This window comes from Tachysurus vachellii, chromosome 1 (assembly GCF_030014155.1).
Source record: "Tachysurus vachellii isolate PV-2020 chromosome 1, HZAU_Pvac_v1, whole genome shotgun sequence".
NCBI lineage: Eukaryota > Metazoa > Chordata > Actinopteri > Siluriformes > Bagridae > Tachysurus > Tachysurus vachellii.
The window spans coordinates 14107793-14132009 of record NC_083460.1 but is presented as its reverse complement, the minus strand read 5'-3'; the positions used below and the strand labels follow the sequence as shown (position 1 = coordinate 14132009).

General features: G+C 37.1%; 2 protein-coding genes across 3 annotated transcripts; both read right to left on the bottom strand.

Annotated features, from left to right (window-relative positions):
* Positions 1-974: 974 nt before the first annotated feature.
* On the bottom strand, positions 975-6916 carry urod (uroporphyrinogen decarboxylase). Its single transcript, XM_060873660.1, has 10 exons — positions 6683-6916; positions 5899-6011; positions 4372-4451; positions 4216-4278; positions 3875-4072; positions 3450-3611; positions 2561-2698; positions 2088-2188; positions 1928-1994; positions 975-1386 (listed from the first exon to the last, which is right to left on the bottom strand). The coding sequence occupies exons 1-10, from the start codon at positions 6703-6705 to the stop codon at positions 1222-1224; spliced, it is 1110 nt and encodes a 369-aa protein (XP_060729643.1). The 5' UTR covers positions 6706-6916; the 3' UTR covers positions 975-1221.
* Positions 6917-7888: 972 nt separating this feature from the next.
* lyn (LYN proto-oncogene, Src family tyrosine kinase) lies at positions 7889-23272 on the bottom strand. 2 transcript variants are annotated; one of them, XM_060873638.1, is made up of 13 exons: positions 23122-23272; positions 15886-16022; positions 15089-15143; positions 14892-14997; positions 14447-14545; positions 14103-14206; positions 13504-13653; positions 13225-13377; positions 11840-12022; positions 11435-11511; positions 10346-10499; positions 10028-10159; positions 7889-9202 (listed from the first exon to the last, which is right to left on the bottom strand). In XM_060873638.1, the coding sequence occupies exons 2-13, from the start codon at positions 16015-16017 to the stop codon at positions 9000-9002; spliced, it is 1548 nt and encodes a 515-aa protein (XP_060729621.1). In that variant the 5' UTR covers positions 16018-16022; positions 23122-23272; the 3' UTR covers positions 7889-8999. The 2 variants fall into 2 exon arrangements, with proteins under 2 accessions (XP_060729621.1, XP_060729630.1); XM_060873647.1 differs by having other exon boundaries at positions 15928-16022.
* Between the last annotated feature and the right edge of the window lie 945 nt (positions 23273-24217).

Here is a 24217-nt window from a genome sequence, read left to right as displayed (position 1 = left end):
TCTCTCACTTATTCTTCTCTTGGGTCCTTAAAGGAGACCTTGGGGAATCAAGCTTTTCGGTGCGTGGATTCATTGTTGCAATTAAAAATAATGTCTGAAGCCCCTTGAGGTAGCTCGTAACGTGTGTGTGTGTGTGTGTGTGTGTGTATAGAAGGGATGGGGTACATCCAAGCCTCCATAATCCCAGCTGTGCCCTTTGGAGTGACAGGGGCTAGAAATGCTATGGCGCTAATCAGCAAATTGACTGCAGCATTTTTATTTATTTATTTATTTTTACAATCAAGGACAACAGTATGCCGCGTGGACAAGCTGCAGCTGCTTACCATCTCCTACACAATGGCCGTGCGAGTGTGTTTTCCACCCCCATTGTGTACAGTTGAGATGTTTGTTCAGAGACAATAGACACCTAGAGAATGAGATGCAGCCTATTCGCATTGGCTTTGTGCACCAGTGGCAATCAGGGATATGAAAAACAAATATGATTCACAGGCAGGACAAAAAAAAACAAGCAGATTCTGATGAGAGCGTCAACACACACAAATCCTGAACATGATTGAAATGTGTTGGGGATTGCAGATTCCATTATTCAGACAAAACTTTTTATTTATTTTATTCGCACGTTCTTCGTGTCTGTGTGGTTCATCCAGGTTCTTCGGCTTCCTTCCACCAAACAATACTTTGCCTTTGGCTACGTTAAATTGTTGTACGAATGTATTCACACAAAGTCCATCAATGGACTAGCATCTCATCGAGGATGCGTTCCTGCCAACTTCTTCAGTTCAGCACTGGTGCTGGAATATTAGATTATTATTACAGTAAATTTTGTTGATTTGGTCGACGCGCATACACACGACCATTTTGTTCATGTTTATAGATAATAATAGTATAATAATAATAGTAATAGGAGACGTCCTGTAAGTTTCCACAGAACTGTTTCTTTAAGCCCTCGGGCTAAATAAATATCACACAAAATGTTTCCATGAAGATCTCACTTTATTTGGTTGAATATAAAACCATTTTATACATATATCAATAAAAATTATTTCTGGTTCAGTCCTGACTGCAAATCACACATTGGTCACTGAAAGTCTACAATACAATCTCAACCTTGATGCTCATCGGACATCACTGCGGATGAAACCTATAGCTCATTTTATAAACAGGCTCAGAATGTGTGTGTATGTAGTTGTGATGATTCTTGCTGTCTCTGCACAGATAGACTTATTTGTGGTTGAGCAGCCGACGGGAGTGTGTGTGCACGGCCTCCACAAAAGCGCCCACACTCTCAGGATCCATGTCTGGGTACAAACCGTGGCCGAGGTTGGCGATGTAGCCTTTGGTGCCGAACGCCTCCACCATCGTCTTTACAATATCAGAAATGCTCTCCTAAAAAAAACAACACACAAACAATTAGGTTATCATTTATGTAGGTTTTATTGTGCATTTCTTTCTACATGTCTTGTTCTGATATGCTAATTATTTTCTACGTTCTTACCATCAACTAAAAGAATGCATTAAGAGAAAGCTTCAAATAAATATTGAATTTCTTGCTTATTCTAAGATTACATAAACATGGATTTACATAAATCATTACAAAACAGAAAAAGTAAACATCACTGCCTTAAATAGGATAAAAAAACAGAAAAAGAATATCTCAGATGTACGAGTCTCTCCTAGGAGTCGTTTCAAAGAGCCGACTCCCAGAGCTGAGTCAAATACATGATTCAAGGAGTCAAATCATTTACAAACGATACATCACTAGCAGTTAATTCTATCTGCTTAACCATGGCCTTCACCTTGAACACGAATGGATGTTGATGTATATATGTATCTCAGTACAGTATTACAGTTTGAATTGTAACTAAAATTATTGGCACCCCAAAAATAGCAGAAAATAGCTCTGTGCTGTCTGAGGTGACATTGTTACCTTAGTAGCATACAGTGCACAGGGGTCCATGTTTCCTTGCAGACTGACTTTCCCTCCAGTCCTTTGCCTGTGAAAGACACACACACACACACACACGCTGTAATCCTCAGCACAGTATTTGGGAGAAACTGGAATGCACCATGATGCAGGGGTGACTCACCGTGCTGCACGAGGGTCAATGGTCCAATCCAAGCCCACCACCTCATAGTGAGACTGGGAGAGGTCCTCCAGAGCGTAATGGCCGTCCTTCGCAAATACAATCTGATCCGAAGGAAAACAGGGGCACTGTTAGTAAACTGAAACACAAGAGTTACCCAATACTGACACCTCCTGCTAAGGATTAGCAAGTATAGCAAGTTTCAGAAGAGCCAACACTTCTGACAAGGAAAAAATAAGAAAAAAAATAAATAACAAAGAATTACTGCCCATGATTTGTATTTTTTTTTTTTATAAGATGTGCGACATTCAAAATAAGGAAAAAAAAACAGTGAGGATAATAACCGGAATGACCACAACATCATAATCAGAAAACAAACCAGACTCAAATGGAACTTAGATAATACTACAGGAGCAGATGATGGGATAAGAGGACATTTGTGGTCAATATTTAAAGATTGAAAACACTTCACCCACCATGGGGACGTTGTCTAATCCTGACTCCTTCAGCCTGTCCTTTACCCTGCGTGCGATGTCCCTGAGGTACGGCAAAGCAAACACTTTAAACTCCACTGGACCCAGACAGCCAGCGTGTGATTCAAACACCTGCAGAGCCTGAAGAACAAACACACACACACACACACACACACACACACACACTATGATCATCAACATTTCTACACAGGTGCCAACATTACTAATGAGAAAATCCTAGCAGGCAGAAAGAAAAAAAAACAGCTATGTCTGTGCAAGGTCAACGAAAACACACAAACAGTAAAAGTCGTGTGATCGCTAATTTAATAATTAGTAGCTCTTTAATTTTTTGTCGGCTCACAAAAATGCGATTTGAACATCCAACGGTTAAAGTTCACCTTAAAATAGCAAAATCAGCCTCAGTTAAAAGGAAATAAACGTTCCACAATTAAAAATCCTACAATTTCACCTCCTGTTTATTTTTTCAAATTTTCAGAATTCACAGGTCAATGTTCGCTAGGTAACCAAGCACAAGATATTCAACAAGGAATTTATTTATTTTATTTTTTTTTATTAATTTTGCAGACTTTTCATGTTCGAGCGGATCGTGAACATTTCTCCAGGTGAAAAAGGAAAAAATGTAGTAAAAAAAAAAAGCATAAATAGTACGATTAAAATGCAGATATTCCAAAAGCAACTTTTCTCAAACTCCTAAAAATGTCTGTATCCTGTCCTAATGTGCCTTATTAAAACATCACGTGTCAAACTTTTCACCTAAAATGCATCCAGAAAATAGAAGCTAATGCAGAAAAAAACTACAGTAATTATGATCACCTGCACAAAATTACATTCGGGTTAATAAAAAAAAACCTTTGTGTAAGAAACCCCTCACCTGAGCGCCGGCTCTGACCTGACCCAGTAGATACTCCACAATAACATCAGTAAGGCGTTTGAGGAGCGTGTGACTGGCTTCGGGGTGTCGGTATAACCAGCGCTTTGCCTTCGAGTGGGTGGTGGAGCCTCCGCCTTCAATCATATAGGACATCAGAGTCCACTGCACATTGGAGAAAAACACGGAAACCGTTTCATTATTTCTTACAGTTAACATCACACAAACACCCACATGCACGCGCACACACACACACACACACACACACACACACACAGTCACATCCTGCCCACAGAGTACCAATCCTTATGGCAGGGCTGTCACTCTTCTTTCCCATTTTCTTCCACTCAGATCACATCATCCTGCAGCTGATTTTGTGTTGTCATTAAAAGTAAAAAGAAAATTGTATTTAATCCCCATCCACTCACTGGTGCACCACTGAAGCCGATGAGAGGAACTTTGCCTTCCAGTTTGTGTCGTGTCAGTGTAATAGCCCTGAACACGTAGCCCAGGTCAGACGCCACGTCTACTTTGGAGCGGAGTCTCTGCAGGTCATCCGGCTCTTTCAGGGGCTCTGGGAATGTTGGACCTTTTCCTGCTACCATCTGGACATCCATACCTAGAGCCTACACACACACACACACACACATAATATATTTATGTTGCATTATTGTTCCAGGCGTGCTCATTAAAACTGTGCTGAGAAACTGGGTTTCAGTTTTCTATTTTTAATGTTTTTATGTGTGAAATTACTGAAGTATCTCCTTACCTGCGGCACCACCAGGATGTCAGAGAAGATGATCGCAGCGTCAAAAGGGAATCGTCTCAGTGGCTGCAGGAGGATAAGACATTTACAGTACTAATTTACCTCAGAGGCAAATTCTGACATGTCAGTTTAGAGGTTTGTGCGTGTTAATTTGCAGACCTGCAGCGTGAGCTCACAGCAGTCTTCTGGAGAGCGGCACGTGTCAAAAAAGTCCTTGCCTGCTCTGAATTCCCTGAACTCTAAAATAAAAGTGCAATCAGCTTTTTTTTTACATTTTAAACTTGTTGTTGTACGTGTCCATCCACACACACACACATGGGTAAAGGGGTGCCAATATATTGTGCAGATTAATAGATGGCCTACAGTCAGTTATACAAGACCTACATGGTGATTTCAGCTAATAAAATGTCAACTCTGACAAAATCTAGTTAGTTAGAATGTTACTAAAATTAGTAAATATTCATTCATTCATTCATCTTCTACCGCTTATCCGAACTACCTCGGGTCACGGGGAGCCTGTGCCTATCTCAGGCATCATCGGGCATCAAGGCAGGATACACCCTGGACGGAGTGCCAACCCATCGCAGGGCACACACACACACACACTCTCATTCACACACGCAATCAATTAAATAGTTAAATAAGTAAATTATTGAGTACATGTTAGTAAGTTAGTCCCACAGTAAGCATGTTAGGAAGTATATAAACGTGTACGTTAATTAGTTCATATGTAATTGAATAAGCAAACAAGTTAGTGACTTAGTAAGCATGGTAATAAGCTGATAATTACATAGTAAGCGAGTTAAAAAACAAGTAGTTTGTATGTACGCCAGTTAATATGAGAGTACGTCAGACTGTAAATTATAAAGCAGGCATGTTAGTAAGTGGGCAAGTTAAAGAGTGAATAGATTAGTAAGTCAGGTAGTAAATACATTAGTAAGCTAGTTAGTATGTACTTAAGATAGTAAGTCAACAAGTTAGATTCTTAGTTAGAAAAGAAGTTAGTAAGTAGGAATGGTAGTAAGTTAGTAAGATACTCAGATGGTAAGTCAGTAACTTAGTTAATAAATTAGTATGTTATTTAGATTATTTGAAAAAAATGTAAATAAGTATGTAAATCTTATTTATAATCCATTGTATGTCTTACAGAAAATAATACAAATAAAGTGCATTTGTAAGACAGAATATAAGAAATGAAGAGATTACACATGTACTAATATGATGAGAAGAAAAGTGATAGTACTAAGAGCCGCTTAACGTAAGACTGCTAAACTTGCTTTTAAGATATTTCTTAAATTGTTTACTGAATCTGAAAAACTAAATGTCAGGAAACAGGGAGATTATTTCCAGGTGTAGGGACACAGACAGCACATACACAACTTCCTATTTACTGTAGCTTAGTCCTAGGGATAACATTTACGTTTACATTATCATCTACTTATCCAGAGCGACTTACATTATCTCATTTCTATACAACTGAGCAATTGAGGGTTAAGGACCTTGCTCAGGCGCCCAACAGCTTAGTGGACCTGGGATTGAACTCACAACCTTCCGATATGTAATCAACTTCTCTGGGTTCTTTGTGCATAAGCATGATCAATCCAACAGTGAATCCTGTAAGTCAGTTCAATCTGTACACAAGACAATAAAGACAAGTAGAGACATGACGGATTAACACGCACATACCTGGCAGGTATCGTCCGGCTTGACGCATACACCACACTGGAACATACTCGACCTCTTCACCTCGAGCTGCTCGCAAAAACGTGTCATTTTTCAGCTCAGGAAAGTCTTTTGGCCTGTAAAGGGAAGCAGTGAGTTTAGAAATGTTCATGACTCGAACCCTCAACTCTAACAATGCAGTAAGGGGGTTATCATCTGTCTCCAGGTTCAGCTGCCTCTCCCTCTTCTCTCTGTAATCATGATCGACAGCTTTAACAAGGGAAAGGTGGAGAGACAAGATAAGACCTTCCCATAACTCCCAAATAACGGTACAATTCCCCAGGAAGTCTGCAGACACTGCAAATAAAGCTCATTATTCTTATAGGACTATTTAAAGAACAGCTAAATAGATAACAATATAAAACACTAAACACTTCAAACGTGGATATAAGCAAATGATATTTAGTGATTGTCACAAACATGAGTTAACATCTAACATGATAAAAACTATTCTATACCCTGATCAAGAGTTCTAGATGGGAATGTGACAGTATTCAAGCTCAAATAATAATAAAAATAATAATAATAGCAATAATAATAATGATGAATATGATATTATTATTGTTGTTGTTGTTGTTATTATTATTATTAACAACAACAACAACAACAATAATAATAATAATACAAGGCTGTCATGTGACGACTGAACACTTGATTCCTTAAAAACAACAGGATTTGCATTAATTTCCATAAAATGCACACAGAGACAAACATTTCTAGTCTCAGTCAGGATGCTAAATACACTTACAGGATATGATCGTCTTTATCCATCGTGCAAAGCTCGAAAGATCAACACAACAGCGTCTTTAACTACAGACTCGTTCCTAAAACACGACTGGATCCGAAATGTATCACTAATCCCCACATGTGCACTACTAAGGGTATGGAGTGAAGGGTTACACAGTGCACTATAAGGCCGATATGAAGCGCTTTGTATTTTAACCGACGTTCCGCCTCCTAGCGCAAGGGCGCGGCCATCTTGAATCGGTCACGTGATCACGAGTGGGCGTGGTTTGTTTTTTAGGGCTGAAAAAAGTCGACATAGCTTTAAAGTTTCATTAGATTCTTATATCACTGTTAAACTTTATACTGCAAATAAAACAAAGACATCATTGTGGTATAAATGTTTTTTTATAAATAAATTGTTATAAATTAAGAATATATATATTTAAAAAAAGTGAACAAGTGTGAACATGGCTTCACAATTAACACATACTGTATATGTGTGTGTGTGTGTTAATTATGGTAAATTAGTAATTAAAGTTAATTATTTACTTAAATTAAACTTTACCAACTTTAATTTCACTACATTCATGTAACCTTTTTTCACACACACACACACACACCCTATATTTATATATATATATATATATATATATATATATATATATATATATATATATATATATATCTATCTATATATAGGGGGGCACGGTGGCTTAGTGGTTACCTCCAGGGTTGGGGGTTCGATTCCTGCCTCCGCCTTGTGTGTGTGGAGTTTGCATGTTCTCCCTGTGCCTCGGGGGTTTCCTCCGGGTACTCCGGTTTCCTCCCCCGGTCCAAAGACATGCATGGTAGGGTGATTGGCATCTCTGGAAAATTGTCCCTAGTGTGTGATTGCATGAGTGAATGAGTGTGTGTGTGTGTGTGCCCTGTGATGGGTTGGCACTCCGTCCAGGGTGTATCCTGCCTTGATGCCCAATGATGCCTGAGATAGGCACAGGCTCCCCGTGACCCGAGGTAGTTCGGATAAGCGGTAGAAGATGAATGAATGAATGAATGAATAGTACTAATTGTTACAATATGGTCTTTGTACGTAGAATCATTTATTGTAAATAAACTGAATTTAATTATGGAGGTTATCATAAATAAATTCAATATGTTTTATTATTCCAGTGTTTGTATATCACATTAGTAAAAAGGAGACAAGTAAAGACATTAAGTTGCAGACAGATTTAAGGTCTATACAGTTTATTTTAAAAATGTAAAAATGTAACGCACATTGATATCAAAACAGCAGGTCTAATATTTCTACACAGAAATTTATGTACAGCAAACATAATCTCATTAATCTCATCTCATAAATCTCATTAACAGTATTTAAGATACAAGAAGATTTTAATTACAACTGAATATCAACACAGTACCGTGCATTCACTTAAATGAACCTTTTTAATGAATCATTTCAGGATTTGAACAGTTTTAGTATCAGTCCCTTAAAAAGATGCCCCCCCCATATTATTGCAGAACCATGTGCGATCCTGCTCAAAACCTCAGTGCATCTTAGATCATACTATACCATGTATTTCATACTATACCATCACCTTATGGATTAATATATAATATACAAAGTAAATAAAAAATAAATTAATTAATTAACAAGAGGGTAAAGTTATTGAATATAACTAGAAGAAGAAGAAGAAGAAGAAAGAGAAGAAGATGGCACATGTATATATACATGTTAAGAGTCGACTCAAAGTGATTGACATTAACGACATGACCGACAAATCAGCTACAGCTTGATGATTAGCACACAGTAATCATCACAGTAATCAGGAGCAGTTTCTCCTGACAATCCCAAACCATTTTGAATATATTTTAATTATTACGGATAGAAAATACATGTTTATTGCTTCTATAAAACGTCTGCGAATATATTACTGGCTAATGAAGCAGAAATTAAGATATATATTATTACACTTCTGTTATTATGTCCTGATGCATGTTTTTTTGAAGTGTTGGATTCTAAATTCATCGCTCTCATAGCTCCGTGGCCTTTTTTAACAGTCGGATTATACAATTGGAAGAAAAATTTCATGTAAAATCACAATAATCGTTTTTATCATTTTACATGCAAGCAGCTAAAACTTCAATTTGAAGAAGCCGTGTAGATCTTGCTTAAAAGCAAGCAAGCTGGTAGACAGCAAAAAATATATCTATATATACACATTTATTATACTTATTTACATACATTTACACATGATGTTGTCCAGACGCATGGTTTTTCAGGGTAAGTATAAATAACGTAGGTGCAGCGGCGTGCCTGGGAAGAGCAGGAGTGAGGCTCAGGGCTGCTGCTGGTATTGGCCCTCGGTGGCAGTGTAGAAGTCGTCTAGGACGCTCTGCATGTAGTCGAAGGTGGGTCGGTCTTCGGGTTTACTTTTCCAGCAGGAGTTCATGATTTCATACAGTTCGGCAGGGCAGTTTTCAGGCTTGGGCATGCGGTAACCACGCTGCACTGAGGTCATGACCTCACCATTGCTCATTCCTAAAGACAGAAAGATAAAACGTGACAAAAGTGTAAGCAAGACAAGGTTAATATACACAGGTTATTATTAACCTTTTGGGAAAATAAAATCAGAAATCTTCATTTTTATACAGCGTAGTTCAGGCTCATAAAGGGAGTCCACTAATACACTTAATACAAGACAAATAAATATAAATGAAATATAAATAAAATATGCTACATATACAAAATTTTAATTAAGATGGTTAAAGTTAATTAAGATGATATTGCAGATTATATGACTTACAAACTATACAAGTTAATTGAATGGAACGGTTTAAAAAAAAAACACGCTAGTCTCTGCTATTCCACTAGGGGGCAGAACAGAGCAGTAAACACACAGGGATTTCACTAGCAAGATGAAATTGTGACGCCGTAAACGTGTAAAAACGTGTCAAAATAAAAACGCTCTATCTTAATAAACTATTAAAGACTGTTTTTTTAGATTAATCAGAGAAAATAAAAATAATTCCAAAAGTCTAATAGAGGTGGATATTTCAATCTAAGGTCAATTTCAAACTTGTTAAGAGATTCAAGAATTCAAGAATTCAACAATTGTATTGAGATATGGATAATATGCAACATATGTATATTTATATCTTATTATTTTCATTCATGTGGATTCCGGCCATCAAAAAAAATAAAGGAAAGAGAACTTTTCATGACTTGTCTCTTGTAGTTGCTGCTCTTCTCCAGAAGAGGGCGATGCAGGATTAAATGCCAAACTTCCAATTCATAACTACTGAGAAATGAGTAACAGCTTTAAGATGGATGTTAGTCAGTGATTTATAAAAACACGTTCATTACCTGGATAAGGGATTTTCCCAAACGTGATTATTTCATAGATGAGAATACCAAAAGACCACATGTCAGACTTTATGGTGAAGGAACCGTAATTTATTGCCTCTGGTGCGGTCCATTTGATGGGGAACTTTGCTCCTGTAAGACACATTTAATAAACAATAAACATTTATTAATCTGACAAACTCTCTGTTGTAAAGAGGAAAAGAAAAACCTCTGAGAACGACCTCTGAAACTTGCAGAGAGGACCTTCGCCTCGCTCACACACACACACACACACGCACGCACACGCACACACACACACGCACACACGCACACACACACCTTCTCTGGCCGTGTACTGGTCGTCCTCGATAACTCTGGCCAAGCCAAAGTCTGCGATCTTACACAGCAGGCTTTCAGACACCAGCACGTTTGCGGCTCTCAGGTCTCGGTGGATGTAATTCTTCTTCTCAATGTAGGCCATGCCTTCTGCAATCTGCACACGCCGTTGAATAAATAAAAACCAGAGTCAAGTAAATTAGTAAATGAAGCAAATTAGTAAATTTATTGTAATCAACTTTTTCAAGGTAGTAATGGAAACTCTCAATCAGCTGTTGAGACATTATTTTAGACATTACACCACAAAGTGTTTTATTCCATGCTGTATGTAATATCTAACGTCTCTGTGGTGTAAAAGTGACATGTGTGACGTGTGTGTTTTGATAATTAGGATGTGAGGTCAAAGCCCGGAATCTACAAAAAGTCGCTGCTGAGAACCACAGTAACTTACGACTGGACTGAACTGGTGTGAAATCTGCAGCTAGACTGTGATCTCTAGTTAATGAAACAAGACTTATACTTAAATACTCTCCTTTAAGCCCAAACCTAACCACACTGCTTTATCTGAGAGGCGTTGATGCGGACTGGTCTATACAGAGACATAAATAAAGTTTCTCTTCTCCTTCGGTGTCCCTCGTTTCCTCTCAGAAACGGGATGTACAAGTCGAAAGCTGGATTTCACAAAAAGCAACTCTAAGCAATTTTGGAGAAAGTTGAAAGTGAAATTTAATAAAAAGAATCGTTCCTGCTCCCTTTTCCATTCTTGCATCTTGCAAATTTAAATAAAAAATACAATCAATATTTCAAAAGCTTGATCAATTAAAGCGAATAAACCCGGATCATTAAAAAAACATCTTTAAGTGTTTAAAACTTTCGGGAAATTTGTGGGTGATTTTATAAAGACAGACTTGACACCAAAGTACTGGTTCCTCTTTTTTAATGGAAACAGTGACATCAGCGTTTCCAAACCCTGCATGCAAGCACAACCCAGATGCCCAAAGTTACGACATGAGAGAAAAGAGGAAGAAGACAAGAAATTAAACAAATAAAATACAAAATCTCCCCACAGAGCATTTTCAGCATTTTTTTTACCTGAGCGGAGAAATCGATCAGTTTGGGAAGCTGTAAACTGGAGCCTGTGGTGCTTTTCAAGAAATCCAACAAGCTGCCTGGAAAGAGAAAAATCATAATTGTACAGGATTTTACATCACAGTAATGACTATCATCATCATCATATATTATCATATACATGAGGAATGCTGACATTGGAGACTCCTTCCATAAAAACATTGCCTTACAGGAAACTTCACTATATCAAATGAGCTGTTACCATGGAAACGATAACTTATAGAACATGCACATTATTAGACCTGGGACTAATATCCAAGCCCCAAGCTGTGCTGTTATTAAAACTGAATTCTCTCAGTTCTGGATATTATTTAAATTATTTTCTAGGTGATTTATCCAGTATGTATAGGTGTGTTTATCCAGCAGTACCGTTAGCCATGAACTCGGTGATGATGTAGATGGGCTCGCACTTGGTGACGACGGCGTACAGTCGAACGAGCCGATCGTGCTGAAGCGTCTTCATCAGGTTCGCTTCCTCCATGAAAGCCTCGACTGACATTGTGCCGGGCTTCAGTGTCTTTACCGCCACCTTCGTGCTGTTGTTGTAATACGCTGTGAAAACATGAGGGTTCTCAGAGGTCACGGTCGCTTCTAAAGGTCAGTCACTGAGTTGGTTTTAGACAAAAGATGGAAAGAAATGTTGAAAGCAGCTGGGGAATTCCTGCCTGTTTCAACAGAGCTACAGGAATTTGAGACACTGCTTTCTGTCTCTTTTTGCTTTCAAAAAGTTTACTTAAATAAGTAATACAGACACACACATGTCCATATTTTGCAATACTAGTGAGGCAAGATAGAGAGATATAGTATGTTTAGCATGTGTTTAGCACATGTAGTGTTGTCATTTCTCAGAACATTACTGTAAACATGACACCATGCTTTCCCAGTACACACACCCTACACTGCTGAATAACCGTATCCTCATCCTGCAACTAGCCAGTTAGCTACCTAACTGTACTGTAACTACTGTAGCCTTTGGTCTCTTAATAGTTTATAGCAAGTCCATAAACTCTCTGCTTATTATTCAGTGATCCAGTAATCTATTATCCAGTTATTCATTAAATCTAAAAGTTCATTATTCTGTCGCTACAATGAGTTAAGACTTACATGAGTTAAGACTTTTTGCTAGTGTCATAAATGAATTAGCGACACTGAAAATCAACTTAATTTAAGTGCAATGAATAGGGCCCCAAGCACCATGGGGAGCTGATTGCACGAAGCAGATCTACCGATTTAGACACCTGCAGGTTTTAGATCTGGCATTGCACCGGTAGCACATGTCATGAGGAAACAGCTTTAAGCCTTGAGTTCTATTTGTATATTTGCAAAGTCGACCACTTCCTGCACTCATCGCGCTTGCCAAGCGGGAAGAAGCTGAGCGAATAATAATGGAAAAATTAATGCGAATGCAAATCTACCACCAACCATACCACAGCTTCCTTCTTCGATCTTCCTGATAAGTGGCTTTGGTGGCAGACGCTCAGCTCTGAGGTTTCAATTAGCAGCAGGAGACATTTAACTAAAGTTGACGACTGTCTATGTGGTTCCTATGTGGCTAATGTTATGCTAATATAAAGCCTGCCCAGGATACAGGATGTATAAGAGATTAAAAGTTTGGAATGAACCAATTGAGAGCTCCAGATCTGATACACCATTAAAGACGCAGTTATTTTACTTGTTTTTTAGCTTAGAAACGTGACTAAAACAGGGAGCAGTTCCTGTATTTTGTCATATTGAGATTAAATCCCTTAACTCACCCATCCACACCTCTCCGAACTGCCCCGCCCCAAGCTTCTTCACCATCTTGATGGACTCTTTCGAGATCTCCCAGGCATCTTTATCCCATGGTTTCTGGGCTTTTGGCTTTTCGCACGGCTTCTCCAGTTTACGACAAAGTCCATCTGATTGCTCTGAGTCAAAACAAACATAAACCGTCAGTAAAGGGAAGTACTGCTGTTGCTGATACAGAACCGTGCAGCCAAATCAAGTCTTCTTTTATTATAAATCAAAGCTGGTTTTATTGGAGTGCTACCTACTGTGGTAATGCTGGATCATTTTCTTGATATCTGGGAATGTGATTTTGGGGGAAATGTAGTAGCCACCATTGTCCAGACTCCGGATTTTGTAATGTTTTACAACATCTGAACCCTGAGGACCTACGTCTCGGATGGAGAGCGAGTAGCTTCCTGTGAAAAGGAATGTCAAACAACTGTATAACTGGTAAGCTCTACGAGAATCTGCATCATCTACCGGAATAATGTACTAGTAATGTAGCAACGTACGCTAGTTATACGCCACTCTTTGGTGAACCAAATGAATTATCAATGAATTCTTAGTAATTTTCCAACAATTTTCCATTGTTTTAATTAATTTTATCCTAGCTAGTTACATCATAAGGCTCAATCAGTTGCTAGCTTGCAAAAAAATCACACAGAACATCATTGCAATGTAATTTTAGTTATATGGAGATTTATATTAGTAATTTACCATCTTGGAGATATGTTGTTATTCCTGCTTCATATGCTGGCTTTAGCTTAGCATCCATCTTTATAATTAATTACCCCAAATTCTAAACACATGTTGCATGTAAACATCTCAAGTACATTGTCTAATTAATTAGCATTGTAGTATAAACCTTTGGATGTCTCGCTCTCTCTGATGAGGTAGGAACCAGGTTTGTTAGCAGGTGCTAGCAGTTGTCGCTCTGCATCTTTTCTTGTGATATCTTTATAGAACCATCTGAAAATCAGAAACAAACAAAAAAAAATGGCACTTCTGGATAACTATCCGTCACAAATGTTTAGCTCATACAAAACAGGTAATCCTTTGCTAGGTAATCCATTAGCTGTTCAGGGTTTTTAGCTCTCTAAACAGGACTGGGATATGACCTGTTTGTAGCATAGACCCATAATGCCAAGCTATGCATGCTATAAAAAAAAAATAATAGTGGGATGGCAGTAATTGTGTTATAGCACTTACTCTTCCGTCTCCATCGTGTCGACCTGGGCGACATAATTGGAGGGGACGAAACCTTCTTTCCTTGAGCTCAGAGATTTTGCCTTCCACCATTCGCCATGTCTGCACAAAAATAATAATGATTTAAAAAAATGAACAAAAAGAGCACTAACAGTGGAGACTCTTTCTATAAATAAAAATTAAATATACATCTTTAAAGAAAACCTTGCTGTAACAAAGATTTTGTAATCTGTTTTTGGTTAGTCTTAGATCATGTGGAGCGTACGAATTTCAAGTGAGCTGTTACTATGGAAACGGTAACAAGCTCATTAACTTAAGTCTGCTAAGTGAGGAAAAAAGGAATCAACCAATCAGATTTCAGAATTCGTTCAACATTTGCTCTGTTGTAATTGTTCACATTTTAAAATATCTCCTTAAACCATTAACACAAGTCGTACTGTACACTTACTCTTCCAGAACCTGCATCTTCTCCCCCTTCTTAAATCCCAGGTCATCCGGGTGGATCGCCTCGTAGGGGTAGAGAGCGACCACTATTTTGCCGTGTTCGTGTTGCTCTTTGGGAGAAAAGAAAACTAGTTATTAAATAATCCATAAGCCATTTAAAAAAGGACATACTAATCATTGATCATATCAGTCATGTCAAACCTTCCATTTGTTGGAATCTCTGCCCGGGTAGGAGTCCTGATGAAGGAGCATTATTCTGTAATTGGGGAACGGAGAGTGAGAACCTCAGTGAGCGAGTGTGTAAAGATGTGTTCAAACTTAATGTGTTTTTGTTTGTGTTCATTGTAGCTTTGGAAGAAAAAATTCAGGAGTTGAACAGCAATCTTTATATCCCAAAGATTAATTTTAATAAATCTAATCTATAGATAGGTTAGTGAGTTAGCTACCGGATGCTAGCAAAATGCTAACAGATGCTAACCGTTGCTAGCCTAGCATGTGCTAGTTTAGACAGGGTGTGTGTTGGGTGTCATTACCCTTACAGAACAGTCACATGTTATGTTTCACCAATTTTGTTGGTTTAATTTTTTTGCAACCTTTACTTTCACATGCTAATATTTCACAGGCAGGATTTCACATCATCACATGTTTATTTTTTACAGGGTGTAACAGTCACCTTCACACGTATTTCCACATGAGCACATTTAAAATATACTGCAAGGGATTTTTCTCTCAGCTTATTAACACTGAAACTGCTCCAGTGTTTGAAACATAAAGGAAAAAATAAACAAACCCAACAAGTGTGAAAGACTTCTTAAAAGTGTGAAGCTCTTTAACAGAGAAATGTTCCTCAGTTCTTATCTGTAATATACAAATAATATGTTCACACTCATCCCCGTGACATTCATGAGACTGATACGATTGATACGATCTGAAATTAAACATCTGTAGAGGTGCCAGCTAGAGTGAGAAGACTTTTCACATCCTGACTCACTACTTACTATAGTGTGGGGTTTAGGGGAGGTTGGATCTCTCACATATACCGTTTTTTCAGGATGTACAGGCTCGCGCTTCTTCACACCAAACGAACCTCCACTCTGCCCCTCGGCAGGCTTGGATTTTTTACAACCCATGGTTTCTGTCAGAGAAGAGACGAAAAGAGCAGTCAGGAGACGCAAGTGACACTGCAGACAAAAACAAGCATTTGATCTGCCTGATTAGACATGATAACGTTGAATCTTGAGCTAATATAGCTAACATGTAGCTTATAGCTTCCGGATTAGCAATGGGTCTAAACACTTTTCAGGAAATAACAGAAAGACATTTTTACAACAGAAAACGGTACACAGGGAATGATGCGTGTGTCCTGAGGTGTACTGATGTCACAGCTAATCAATATTCCTGGCTTACACTCCAAAAGGGATCCATTAAGATTCTGACCAGGATAAAGTGCTAACCTATGATGATGAATGAATGAATGAATGAATGAATGAATGAATAAACGAATGAATGAATGAATAAATAAATAAATCAACAATTAAATATCTTTAATAAGAGATAATTTAATAAACAGCTAAAAGGGATGTGAATATTTTCATCACAAATTCATAATTAATTAAAAAAAATCTAAATAGTCATACAGAATAAATCATTTGGTATTTATTTTATACTAGGATATTTTGTACTTTTTTCTCTAATGTGAACTATAAAGCAATTTTTTGTTTAGAACATGATATTTGTCATTTTAAAATTACATTAAAATTACATTACCTTAATAATTAATAATCATCTTCCAGATCTTGTCTTGGACTCAAATACAAATGAAACTGATGAGGATGTGAGGGGTATCTTTTTATTCATGTTCAGAGAAAGCTGATTTTGACGATTTGAACATCATGCTGTACTAAATTTAAAAACTAAAGAACAGGCACGGACATGTCTTGACCGATTAATCCCATTGAGGGTGGAGGTAGAAATCTTTTACACCTTATCATTAGCTGAACAATCACTTTACACTTCTTTGTTCTCACATTTAAAGACCAAACTGGGTGAAAACAGATACACTGCTCTATCTCAGGTGTTTACATCATATACACTCTACACCAAGAGTTTACCGATACACACGCAAAGAAGTTCAGGTGTTAATGCCTTTGAAGAAATATTTCTACCAGGTGTATTTACAGAGCTGGAAATTCACATCTTGAAGTGTTACACAAACTCAGAATAAAAATGAAATAAACAATGTAGAAAAGTTCAAGCGGTGAAGTAAGACACTGTTAGAGAGCAATGATTTGTCTAATATTCCAGTCGTCACTTTCAGATAAGAATAAAATACTGACATGCAACGCAAGCTGTACTACACTTTCAGGAAATCTTCCCTCAACGAAACCCAAAACCCGGCTTGGTTTATCAATTAATAGGTGCCACTTAATCAGTAACTAATACAAGTCAGGAGAATTGAGACAGGGTGACCTGCCATGTATAAACCTACAACAATACGTCTGAGGCATTATTCGGTCATTTTACTTCCTTGTTAGGGAAAAAGGTTAACTTCCCTCTGGTGGAAAAACATGAATCTTAAACACAATTCAGACTCAATTCTTTCTTGAGGCCAAAGTCCAATCTGCAAATAATTGGCTTTGTTTTGTATTTCCTCAAATCTAATTTGAGGAAATCTAAAGACGGCACCACATCCTCCACTCGCCGAACACTTTATTAAGGAAACCTGTGAGTTTGTTTATTCATACAATAACCTGCCAGTTATGAGCCGGCTATTCATGTGGCTATGGTATAATGCAGATACAGGTCAGGAGCTTTAAGTAATGTTCACAACAATCACGATCAGGGAAATCATAAAAACTCTGCTGGTGCCAGACCGGCTGGTGGGTATCTACCAGAAACATCTGTGATAATGTCTCACAACAAACAAAAACAAAAGAAAAAAAATCAAAAAGAAAGCCAGGTAACCAGCAATCAAAAATCAATGACAGTTTTTACAACCTTCAACTGTCAAGATTTGGTGCCCAATGCCTTTAATGATCAGTGTTTAAAAAAAAGAGGAAAAATCCCTGGAGAAATACAGTACAAAATATAACAAAAGACAAAACAAAACATAACAAATATATAACAAAATATAACAAAAAAATGTCAGAAATTGATTGAAATGAAACCTCATACTTCTATTGTCATACGAAGGATTTAAAACTAGTTGTGCCATAAATATGTGCTAAAGATTCGTATTCTGAGAAATGAGGACACCTCGTCATATCTCAACTTGTTCTATAACATTACCAACCTTTTTGTAGCATTTGTATTAATCAGCTTATAAAAAACTAGCTAGCTAGAGCTAGCATACTTCACCCAAAGTCATTAAGAATAAGAATGTTATTAAGTTTACACAGAGTAAAAAACATGCTCTCTATAATACACTATTAAATGTGACCACTTCCTCAAGAATGATCTGTCACAGCTGTGTGAGAGTTTCAGCCATAGCAAAGGTTTCATCTAGAAAACACACACCAAAAACAGGAGGAAGTCTTTAATATGCCAGTGCATGAAATTATAATTAGAATAAAACTAGAACCAAAACACCCACACATAAAATGGTAAATCCCTCATGGAAGCAAAGAACATTAAAAAAAGAAGAAAAAGAAGAAGAAGAAGAAAAAGAAGAAGAAGAAGGATGGAACATGTTTTTTAATCTGGTCAATGAGCTTTTTGTAATAGTCTCCAATTTTCATAAGAATGTAGAAGAATAAGAATCAGTCTAAAAAAGCTGGACAGTTAGCTGGACAGTTAAAGGTTAGAAAGGCACTGGCTGGTTGACTTCTGCTATGACGTACAGATATTAGGGTCCGAATTTGATGCTTATCCATGGATCCACTGTGTCAGGAGATAACAGGGGTGGTGTAAAGGTATGGGGAATGTTTTCTCAGGACACATCGATGCCCTAAGCATCAACCGAGCATTGTCTGAAATCGAACATTAATGCGGTCAAGTTTGTGAAACTTTAAAAAGACATCATGGGTGTTTTTTTATTTCTTTATTTTTGCTTTATTTTTATTTTAGAGGGGGTTTGGGTTGATTGACGAAAGCAAAAGCTAAATGATTTTTAATCTTAAGCCAAAACCAAATGAGCTTTCACCACAAACACAGAGCGTATCTCTCGGCTTTGCACGAGAATCGAGAATCCCATGCAGTCGTCTCACAGCTTGTGACACAGTGGTGAATTCCTTCCTGTAACTCAGCCAGGTTAAAGAGCTGCTGTTCTCTCTTCTGTGGTTGATGGTGTGCTTGAAATGTCTGACTTTATGTTTAATGGTTTCATTTTGTGTCAAATTTATGGTAGGTAATCTTTTTCTTTTTATGGCCTGTAATACATGCAAGCTATAGGTTACATTTATTTAAATGCAATCTTGGGTCGCTGAGCAACCTGTGACCTTGTTTCCTCAACACTGAAACATCTATTTTAGCAACCTGTGGCCTTAATTTCCCCACACAAGGTAAACAGTGGTAAAATGTCCAGTTATATATGAATCAGTGTGTCATTCGTTCATTTGCATGTTATTTGCAATAACACGGTTATTTACGCAGTTAAATAAATGTATATAGTCCTTAAATATATTTCCTTACTGGTTGTGTGTGTGTTTAAAGTTTTACAATGTCATTGTAGTTAGGTTTGTGTTATATATAAGCCAGCCACATTCAGTTGTTGTGTATTTAAGGGTAAGTAATTAAGTGTGTGGTGCATTTTCAGTGGTGTAATGTGCTGGATGGTAAAAAGTGAGACTGTATTTTTAGAACGTCATCAGGAAGCTTGTAGCATGCCGCACTGGGCGTTCAGAGTGTTTGACAGATTAACAGGCCACCAAAAGCCACATACTTCCTCCTCTGACCATCTTTTTTCAACAGGAAGAAGAGATCAGAGCAAGGCAGCCGGCAACGTGCCACAGTCAACTCAGAGGTTAAGACCCTTGTGCTCAGCATTAGCCACAGTGGGTCTGGGTGCAAATGTGATCATTAAAGTCATTCTTCTGGTTAATTAGAATGATTTTTTGTTTTATTTAATTTTTTCAAGCTTTTAAGGGATCTTCAGCTTGACTCACTAATATAGAAACTATGTAGCATGTATCCAAGCAGAGGTACCGTCATCTCTACAGTACATGACAATATTTGATCATTTCGTCTAAATTGACCTTGTATGTGACCTTCAGAGACAAAGTAGATCTCACTTGGAACATTCATACATTTCATACATGGAACTGTTTGTTGCTCTAAAATGTCACTCATCATACCTGATTATAAACAATAGCCCTCTATTACATTCTCACCCTTTTCTTGGTCACTCTGAGAACAACAAGGACCCTTTCACTGTCAATAAGGAATGCTGAGTTAAACCAAAGTTTATGAAAACCTGAAACCACAACTATCCAAAGCACACAAACATGAGAGGACTTTGTCAGAGTTCATTCCAAAATATAGACATTTAGCATTTTGGTTCAAGGAAGATTCCAATTAAAAGCTTTGTAGGAAGTGTAGAAATGCCAAACAGACAAATACAGACTTAAGAGCTCTCTTTAGGAAGTTTCGAACCTACCAGCATTCATATGAAGACTCGATTTTCATGTAAAATACATTTTAGGAGCAGCATAAACACTGAGAACACACCACCATCCAACTAGAGACCTAAGAGTTCCCTGTCAGAGAGGATTCAAAGAAAAAAATGAAGGAAGCTAAGAACTTTTAACTGGGCTAAGAACCACTGAGGAACCTTTTGACTAATGCAAGCACTCTTCTCTTAAGAGAACTTGAACTGCTGCCTCCTAAATCCCAGAAGTCAGATTAGTACTCTGTTATAAAATGTCACTTTTGAACTAGACCTACTAGGAAATGATTTTCTAATCTTAACCACTATTGTTTCAGAGTCCATCAATCTCTGTCTCAGGTTCTGCATTTTCATGTTCAAAAATATGCTCTATGAAGTCGGATGGGCAAATGTTTCTTTCTTTCTTTTTTCTATAGAAGAGAAAAAAGTGACAAAAGGCAGAATTTGTTCCCATAAGAAAAATAATGTGCTAGGTTGATAGTTTTACTTCCTCAAAAACCTCCTTCTGGGTCTTTCTTTAAAAACCATGACACAGTATAGTCCTAAGCGATGTCTGATTTCACAAATTCACAGTTATTGACCTGGTTGGGATAAATGTTTTTTTTTTAGTCTGAATATTTTTGTTTAGACAATATAGAGCAAGTAGAAAGGGAACAACAACAAAAAAGCTAATGGAAGTGAAAACCTCTGACTACTGTAACTAAAATACCATGGCCACTTCCTGTTTAAAGCATTTAACATTCCTATCACCCCCATCTGTACACTGAGATTCTCAGAGGAATGAAAGTTCATTCCCTTTATTACCTGTTAGCATTTTAATAGTGGAACTGTGTAGGAAAGCTAGAATTATTAACGGTCTAAAAAGCCCCTGAGCTTTGCTCTGTCTAAGGGTATACTCATGCGACCTCTAGAATTATGATGCAAGATTACACTAAATCCAGTAAGTACATGTTACTCACATATTCGGATTAGCGTTTTCAGAAAGGAAATACTTTTTTAATATTTACGGAAGGAGTCTCCTGTGTCAGCACTTTCTATAAGTCAGAGGTAAAGCTGTAAGTATTCCCACATCTTCAGGACTTCATTTCTCAGTGATGTAGCAAAATACTTATGTCGAGTGAGAGAACACACAGAAGTGTCTGTGAATGCAATAATGTACATGGATGTGTGCATAGGAAAATAATCAACTTCACTGTGCAAACCCCAGGAACTCCACTTCAACCCACCTACTATGGATCATTTACCTCTAATATTTCTTTATTTCTTAGATTTTTCTTAGATTATTTCTAGATTTCTTCCTTATTTCATTAACGTTTAAATATATTTTTAGAGCATTATATTAGAACACAACAACTTTGAAACAGTGTGGCTTTTAGAAATTGTGTGAATGACAAAAGTATGGACTTTGCAAGTGAGAACCACAACTGCTCCGCTTCATTAGGCTTGATGGTATTTATATCAAAGAAACATTGAGGAACTCTTAGCACAAGAGTTTTCAATAGAACTGAATAAAAGGGTTAAAAATCTCGCTTACACATATCTGGTTTCCTCTAATAGCTGCTAGAAAGAGACTTTTAAGTTTGTTCATCTGGGAAAACCCTTAAAACTTGAGTTTTTGTCATTCAGAAAGTTCCAAGAGAACTTCTTGAGGAACACGTTTTTTTTTTGAAGAACGTATTTTCCAGACACTATGTTCTACCACTCTGAATGGATCTAATTCAGTGAATTTATATATTTTAAAAGATATTGCAGTGCTTCTCTTTAAAATTATCTTTAAATTTAATTACTGCTTTGAACAAAAACTGTCACTACGTTATTACATTTATTAAAAATGTTTAGAAATTATTAGTGTGTTTGCTCAAAACAAGCTCTGAATGAGCTCAAAACGTGTTCGACGGCAAATAATATACATTCATAAGAAATGTTTCTACCAAATTTGTGCAAAACGAAAAAAAAAAACACCAAACAACAAAAACAAACTACATACTGTTCATGAAATAAATCTAAGCTAACTTTTACGTCCCTGGTTACAAAATGTTTGAAAAGTAAAAAAAAAATTCATATCTGTCGGTCAATAAAAGCAGAAAAACTCTAAAGAAGTAAATAATAAAAGAAGAAAAAAAAGAAGAAAATTAAAAATAAAAGTGCTCACTGTATTCACTGTTTATTAGTATATTGCTTATTAACTTTCTTTTTCTTTTATTTTACTTTTAACACAAATATAAAACAGTGACACATTGGACCATACACATACAAATATCAAAAAACATCTCGGAGCTTAACAGTGAACCCTGGGGGTCTATTTTTAAAGATAATAATATGATTATCAGCAATAGTCATTGACATTTTCTGAAATAGTTAAACAACAAAGAATATGAATACAACTGCCTTTAAACTACTGACTTCCTGTCTTTTAGAATAAATAAATAAATAAATAAATAAATAAATAAATAATGAAGTTTTCATTAGGTGGCTGTTGAAAAAGCAGAAAACACTGGACGCAAAACTTTGCGACAAAAACGTCAAGCTTTTTTCTAGTTCGTTACGGTCAGAAAAGTAGAAAATTTCCGTTTAAAAACCAAAGAAAAACATCTCTGAGTGTAGAAAGATAGAATATAAATATGACACGTACCAGTGAGGTGTAGTTTAAGAGTTCCAGCGCAGTAAAAGGTGGCTCTGGGGTTTGGGAGCTGCGCCTCATTGAGCCGCACCGGAGCGATAAAGAGGAACTGCAGCGCGCGCTGTTTTTTCTGTTACACTGCAACTTCCGGGTAAATTCATCGGTTTATACATTTGCATAATAGAGCAAAGCCCGAGAGCTGAGTCTCTGCGATCACACGTGTTTATCAGGGTTATAACTTTCTTTAACCAGGGATCATGTTACACCAAGGCCAAAGTGCGCTTTTGCCCAACTTTTTATTGAACCTAATAACTAGTATAAGAACAACAACAACAATAATATATATATAATATATATGTGTGTATATATATACACATACATACATATATATACATTATTAATAATAATCACTACATCCAGTGATAATATTTCTGCCATTTAGCAGACACAGTTATCCAGAGTGACTTACATTTTATTTCAATTTATACAACTGAGCAATTGAGGGTTAATGGCCTTGTCCAGGGGCCCAGCAGTGGCAGCTTGGTGGACCTGGGATTCAAACTCATGACCTTATGACCAGTAGTCCAACACCTTAAACACTATTCTAGTGCATCCCCACTTTCCTATTATTTCCTTGTTTACATTTATATTAACAGCATCTTATCCAGAGCGACTTACATTATCTCATTTTTTTTATACAACTGTGCAATTGAGGGTTAAGGGCCTTGCTCAGGGGCCCAACAGTGGCAGCTTGGTGGACATGGGATCTAACTAACATTCCAGTTGGTAGCCCAACACCTTAACCGCTATGCTATCACACACCCTTGTTTAAATCATTAACAGCCAAAACAGATGTCACACCAAACATAATTGTTATAAAAAACTAACTGCAATAATTAATACATTGTTCAAATTGTTCAAAGTTCTAATTTTTCTGTTGTTCTACAGTTAGCACTCAGATTTATAGGGTTGCCTTCTATTCTTATTATAATAATAATAATAATGATAATGATAATGATAATAATAATCATTATCATTATTATTATGTACTCTCAATTACTTTGAGTAAGCACTTTATTCTGGTGAATCCAGAGTGTATCCCAGAAAC

Bases quoted from the DNA above. Each gene is read 5' to 3' on its own strand.
- urod (XM_060873660.1), bottom strand. From the start codon at position 6,705: ATGGATAAAGACGATCATATCCT. The intron at 3,612-3,874 runs GTGAGTGGATGG...TCCAATGTGCAG, and splicing joins TCGGCTTCAGTGGTGCACCA to TGGACTCTGATGTCCTATAT. The intron at 1,995-2,087 runs GTGAGTCACCCC...TGTCTTTCACAG, and splicing joins ATTGACCCTCGTGCAGCACG to GCAAAGGACTGGAGGGAAAG.
- lyn (XM_060873638.1), bottom strand. From the start codon at position 16,017: ATGGGTTGTAAAAAATCCAAGCCTGCCGAGGGGCAGAGTGGAGGTTCG. The intron at 12,023-13,224 runs GTGAGTTAAGGG...ATGTTTTCACAG, and splicing joins GTTCGGAGAGGTGTGGATGG to CGTATTACAACAACAGCACG. The intron at 11,512-11,839 runs GTACTGCTGGAT...TTCTCTTTCCAG, and splicing joins CACCGAGTTCATGGCTAACG to GCAGCTTGTTGGATTTCTTG.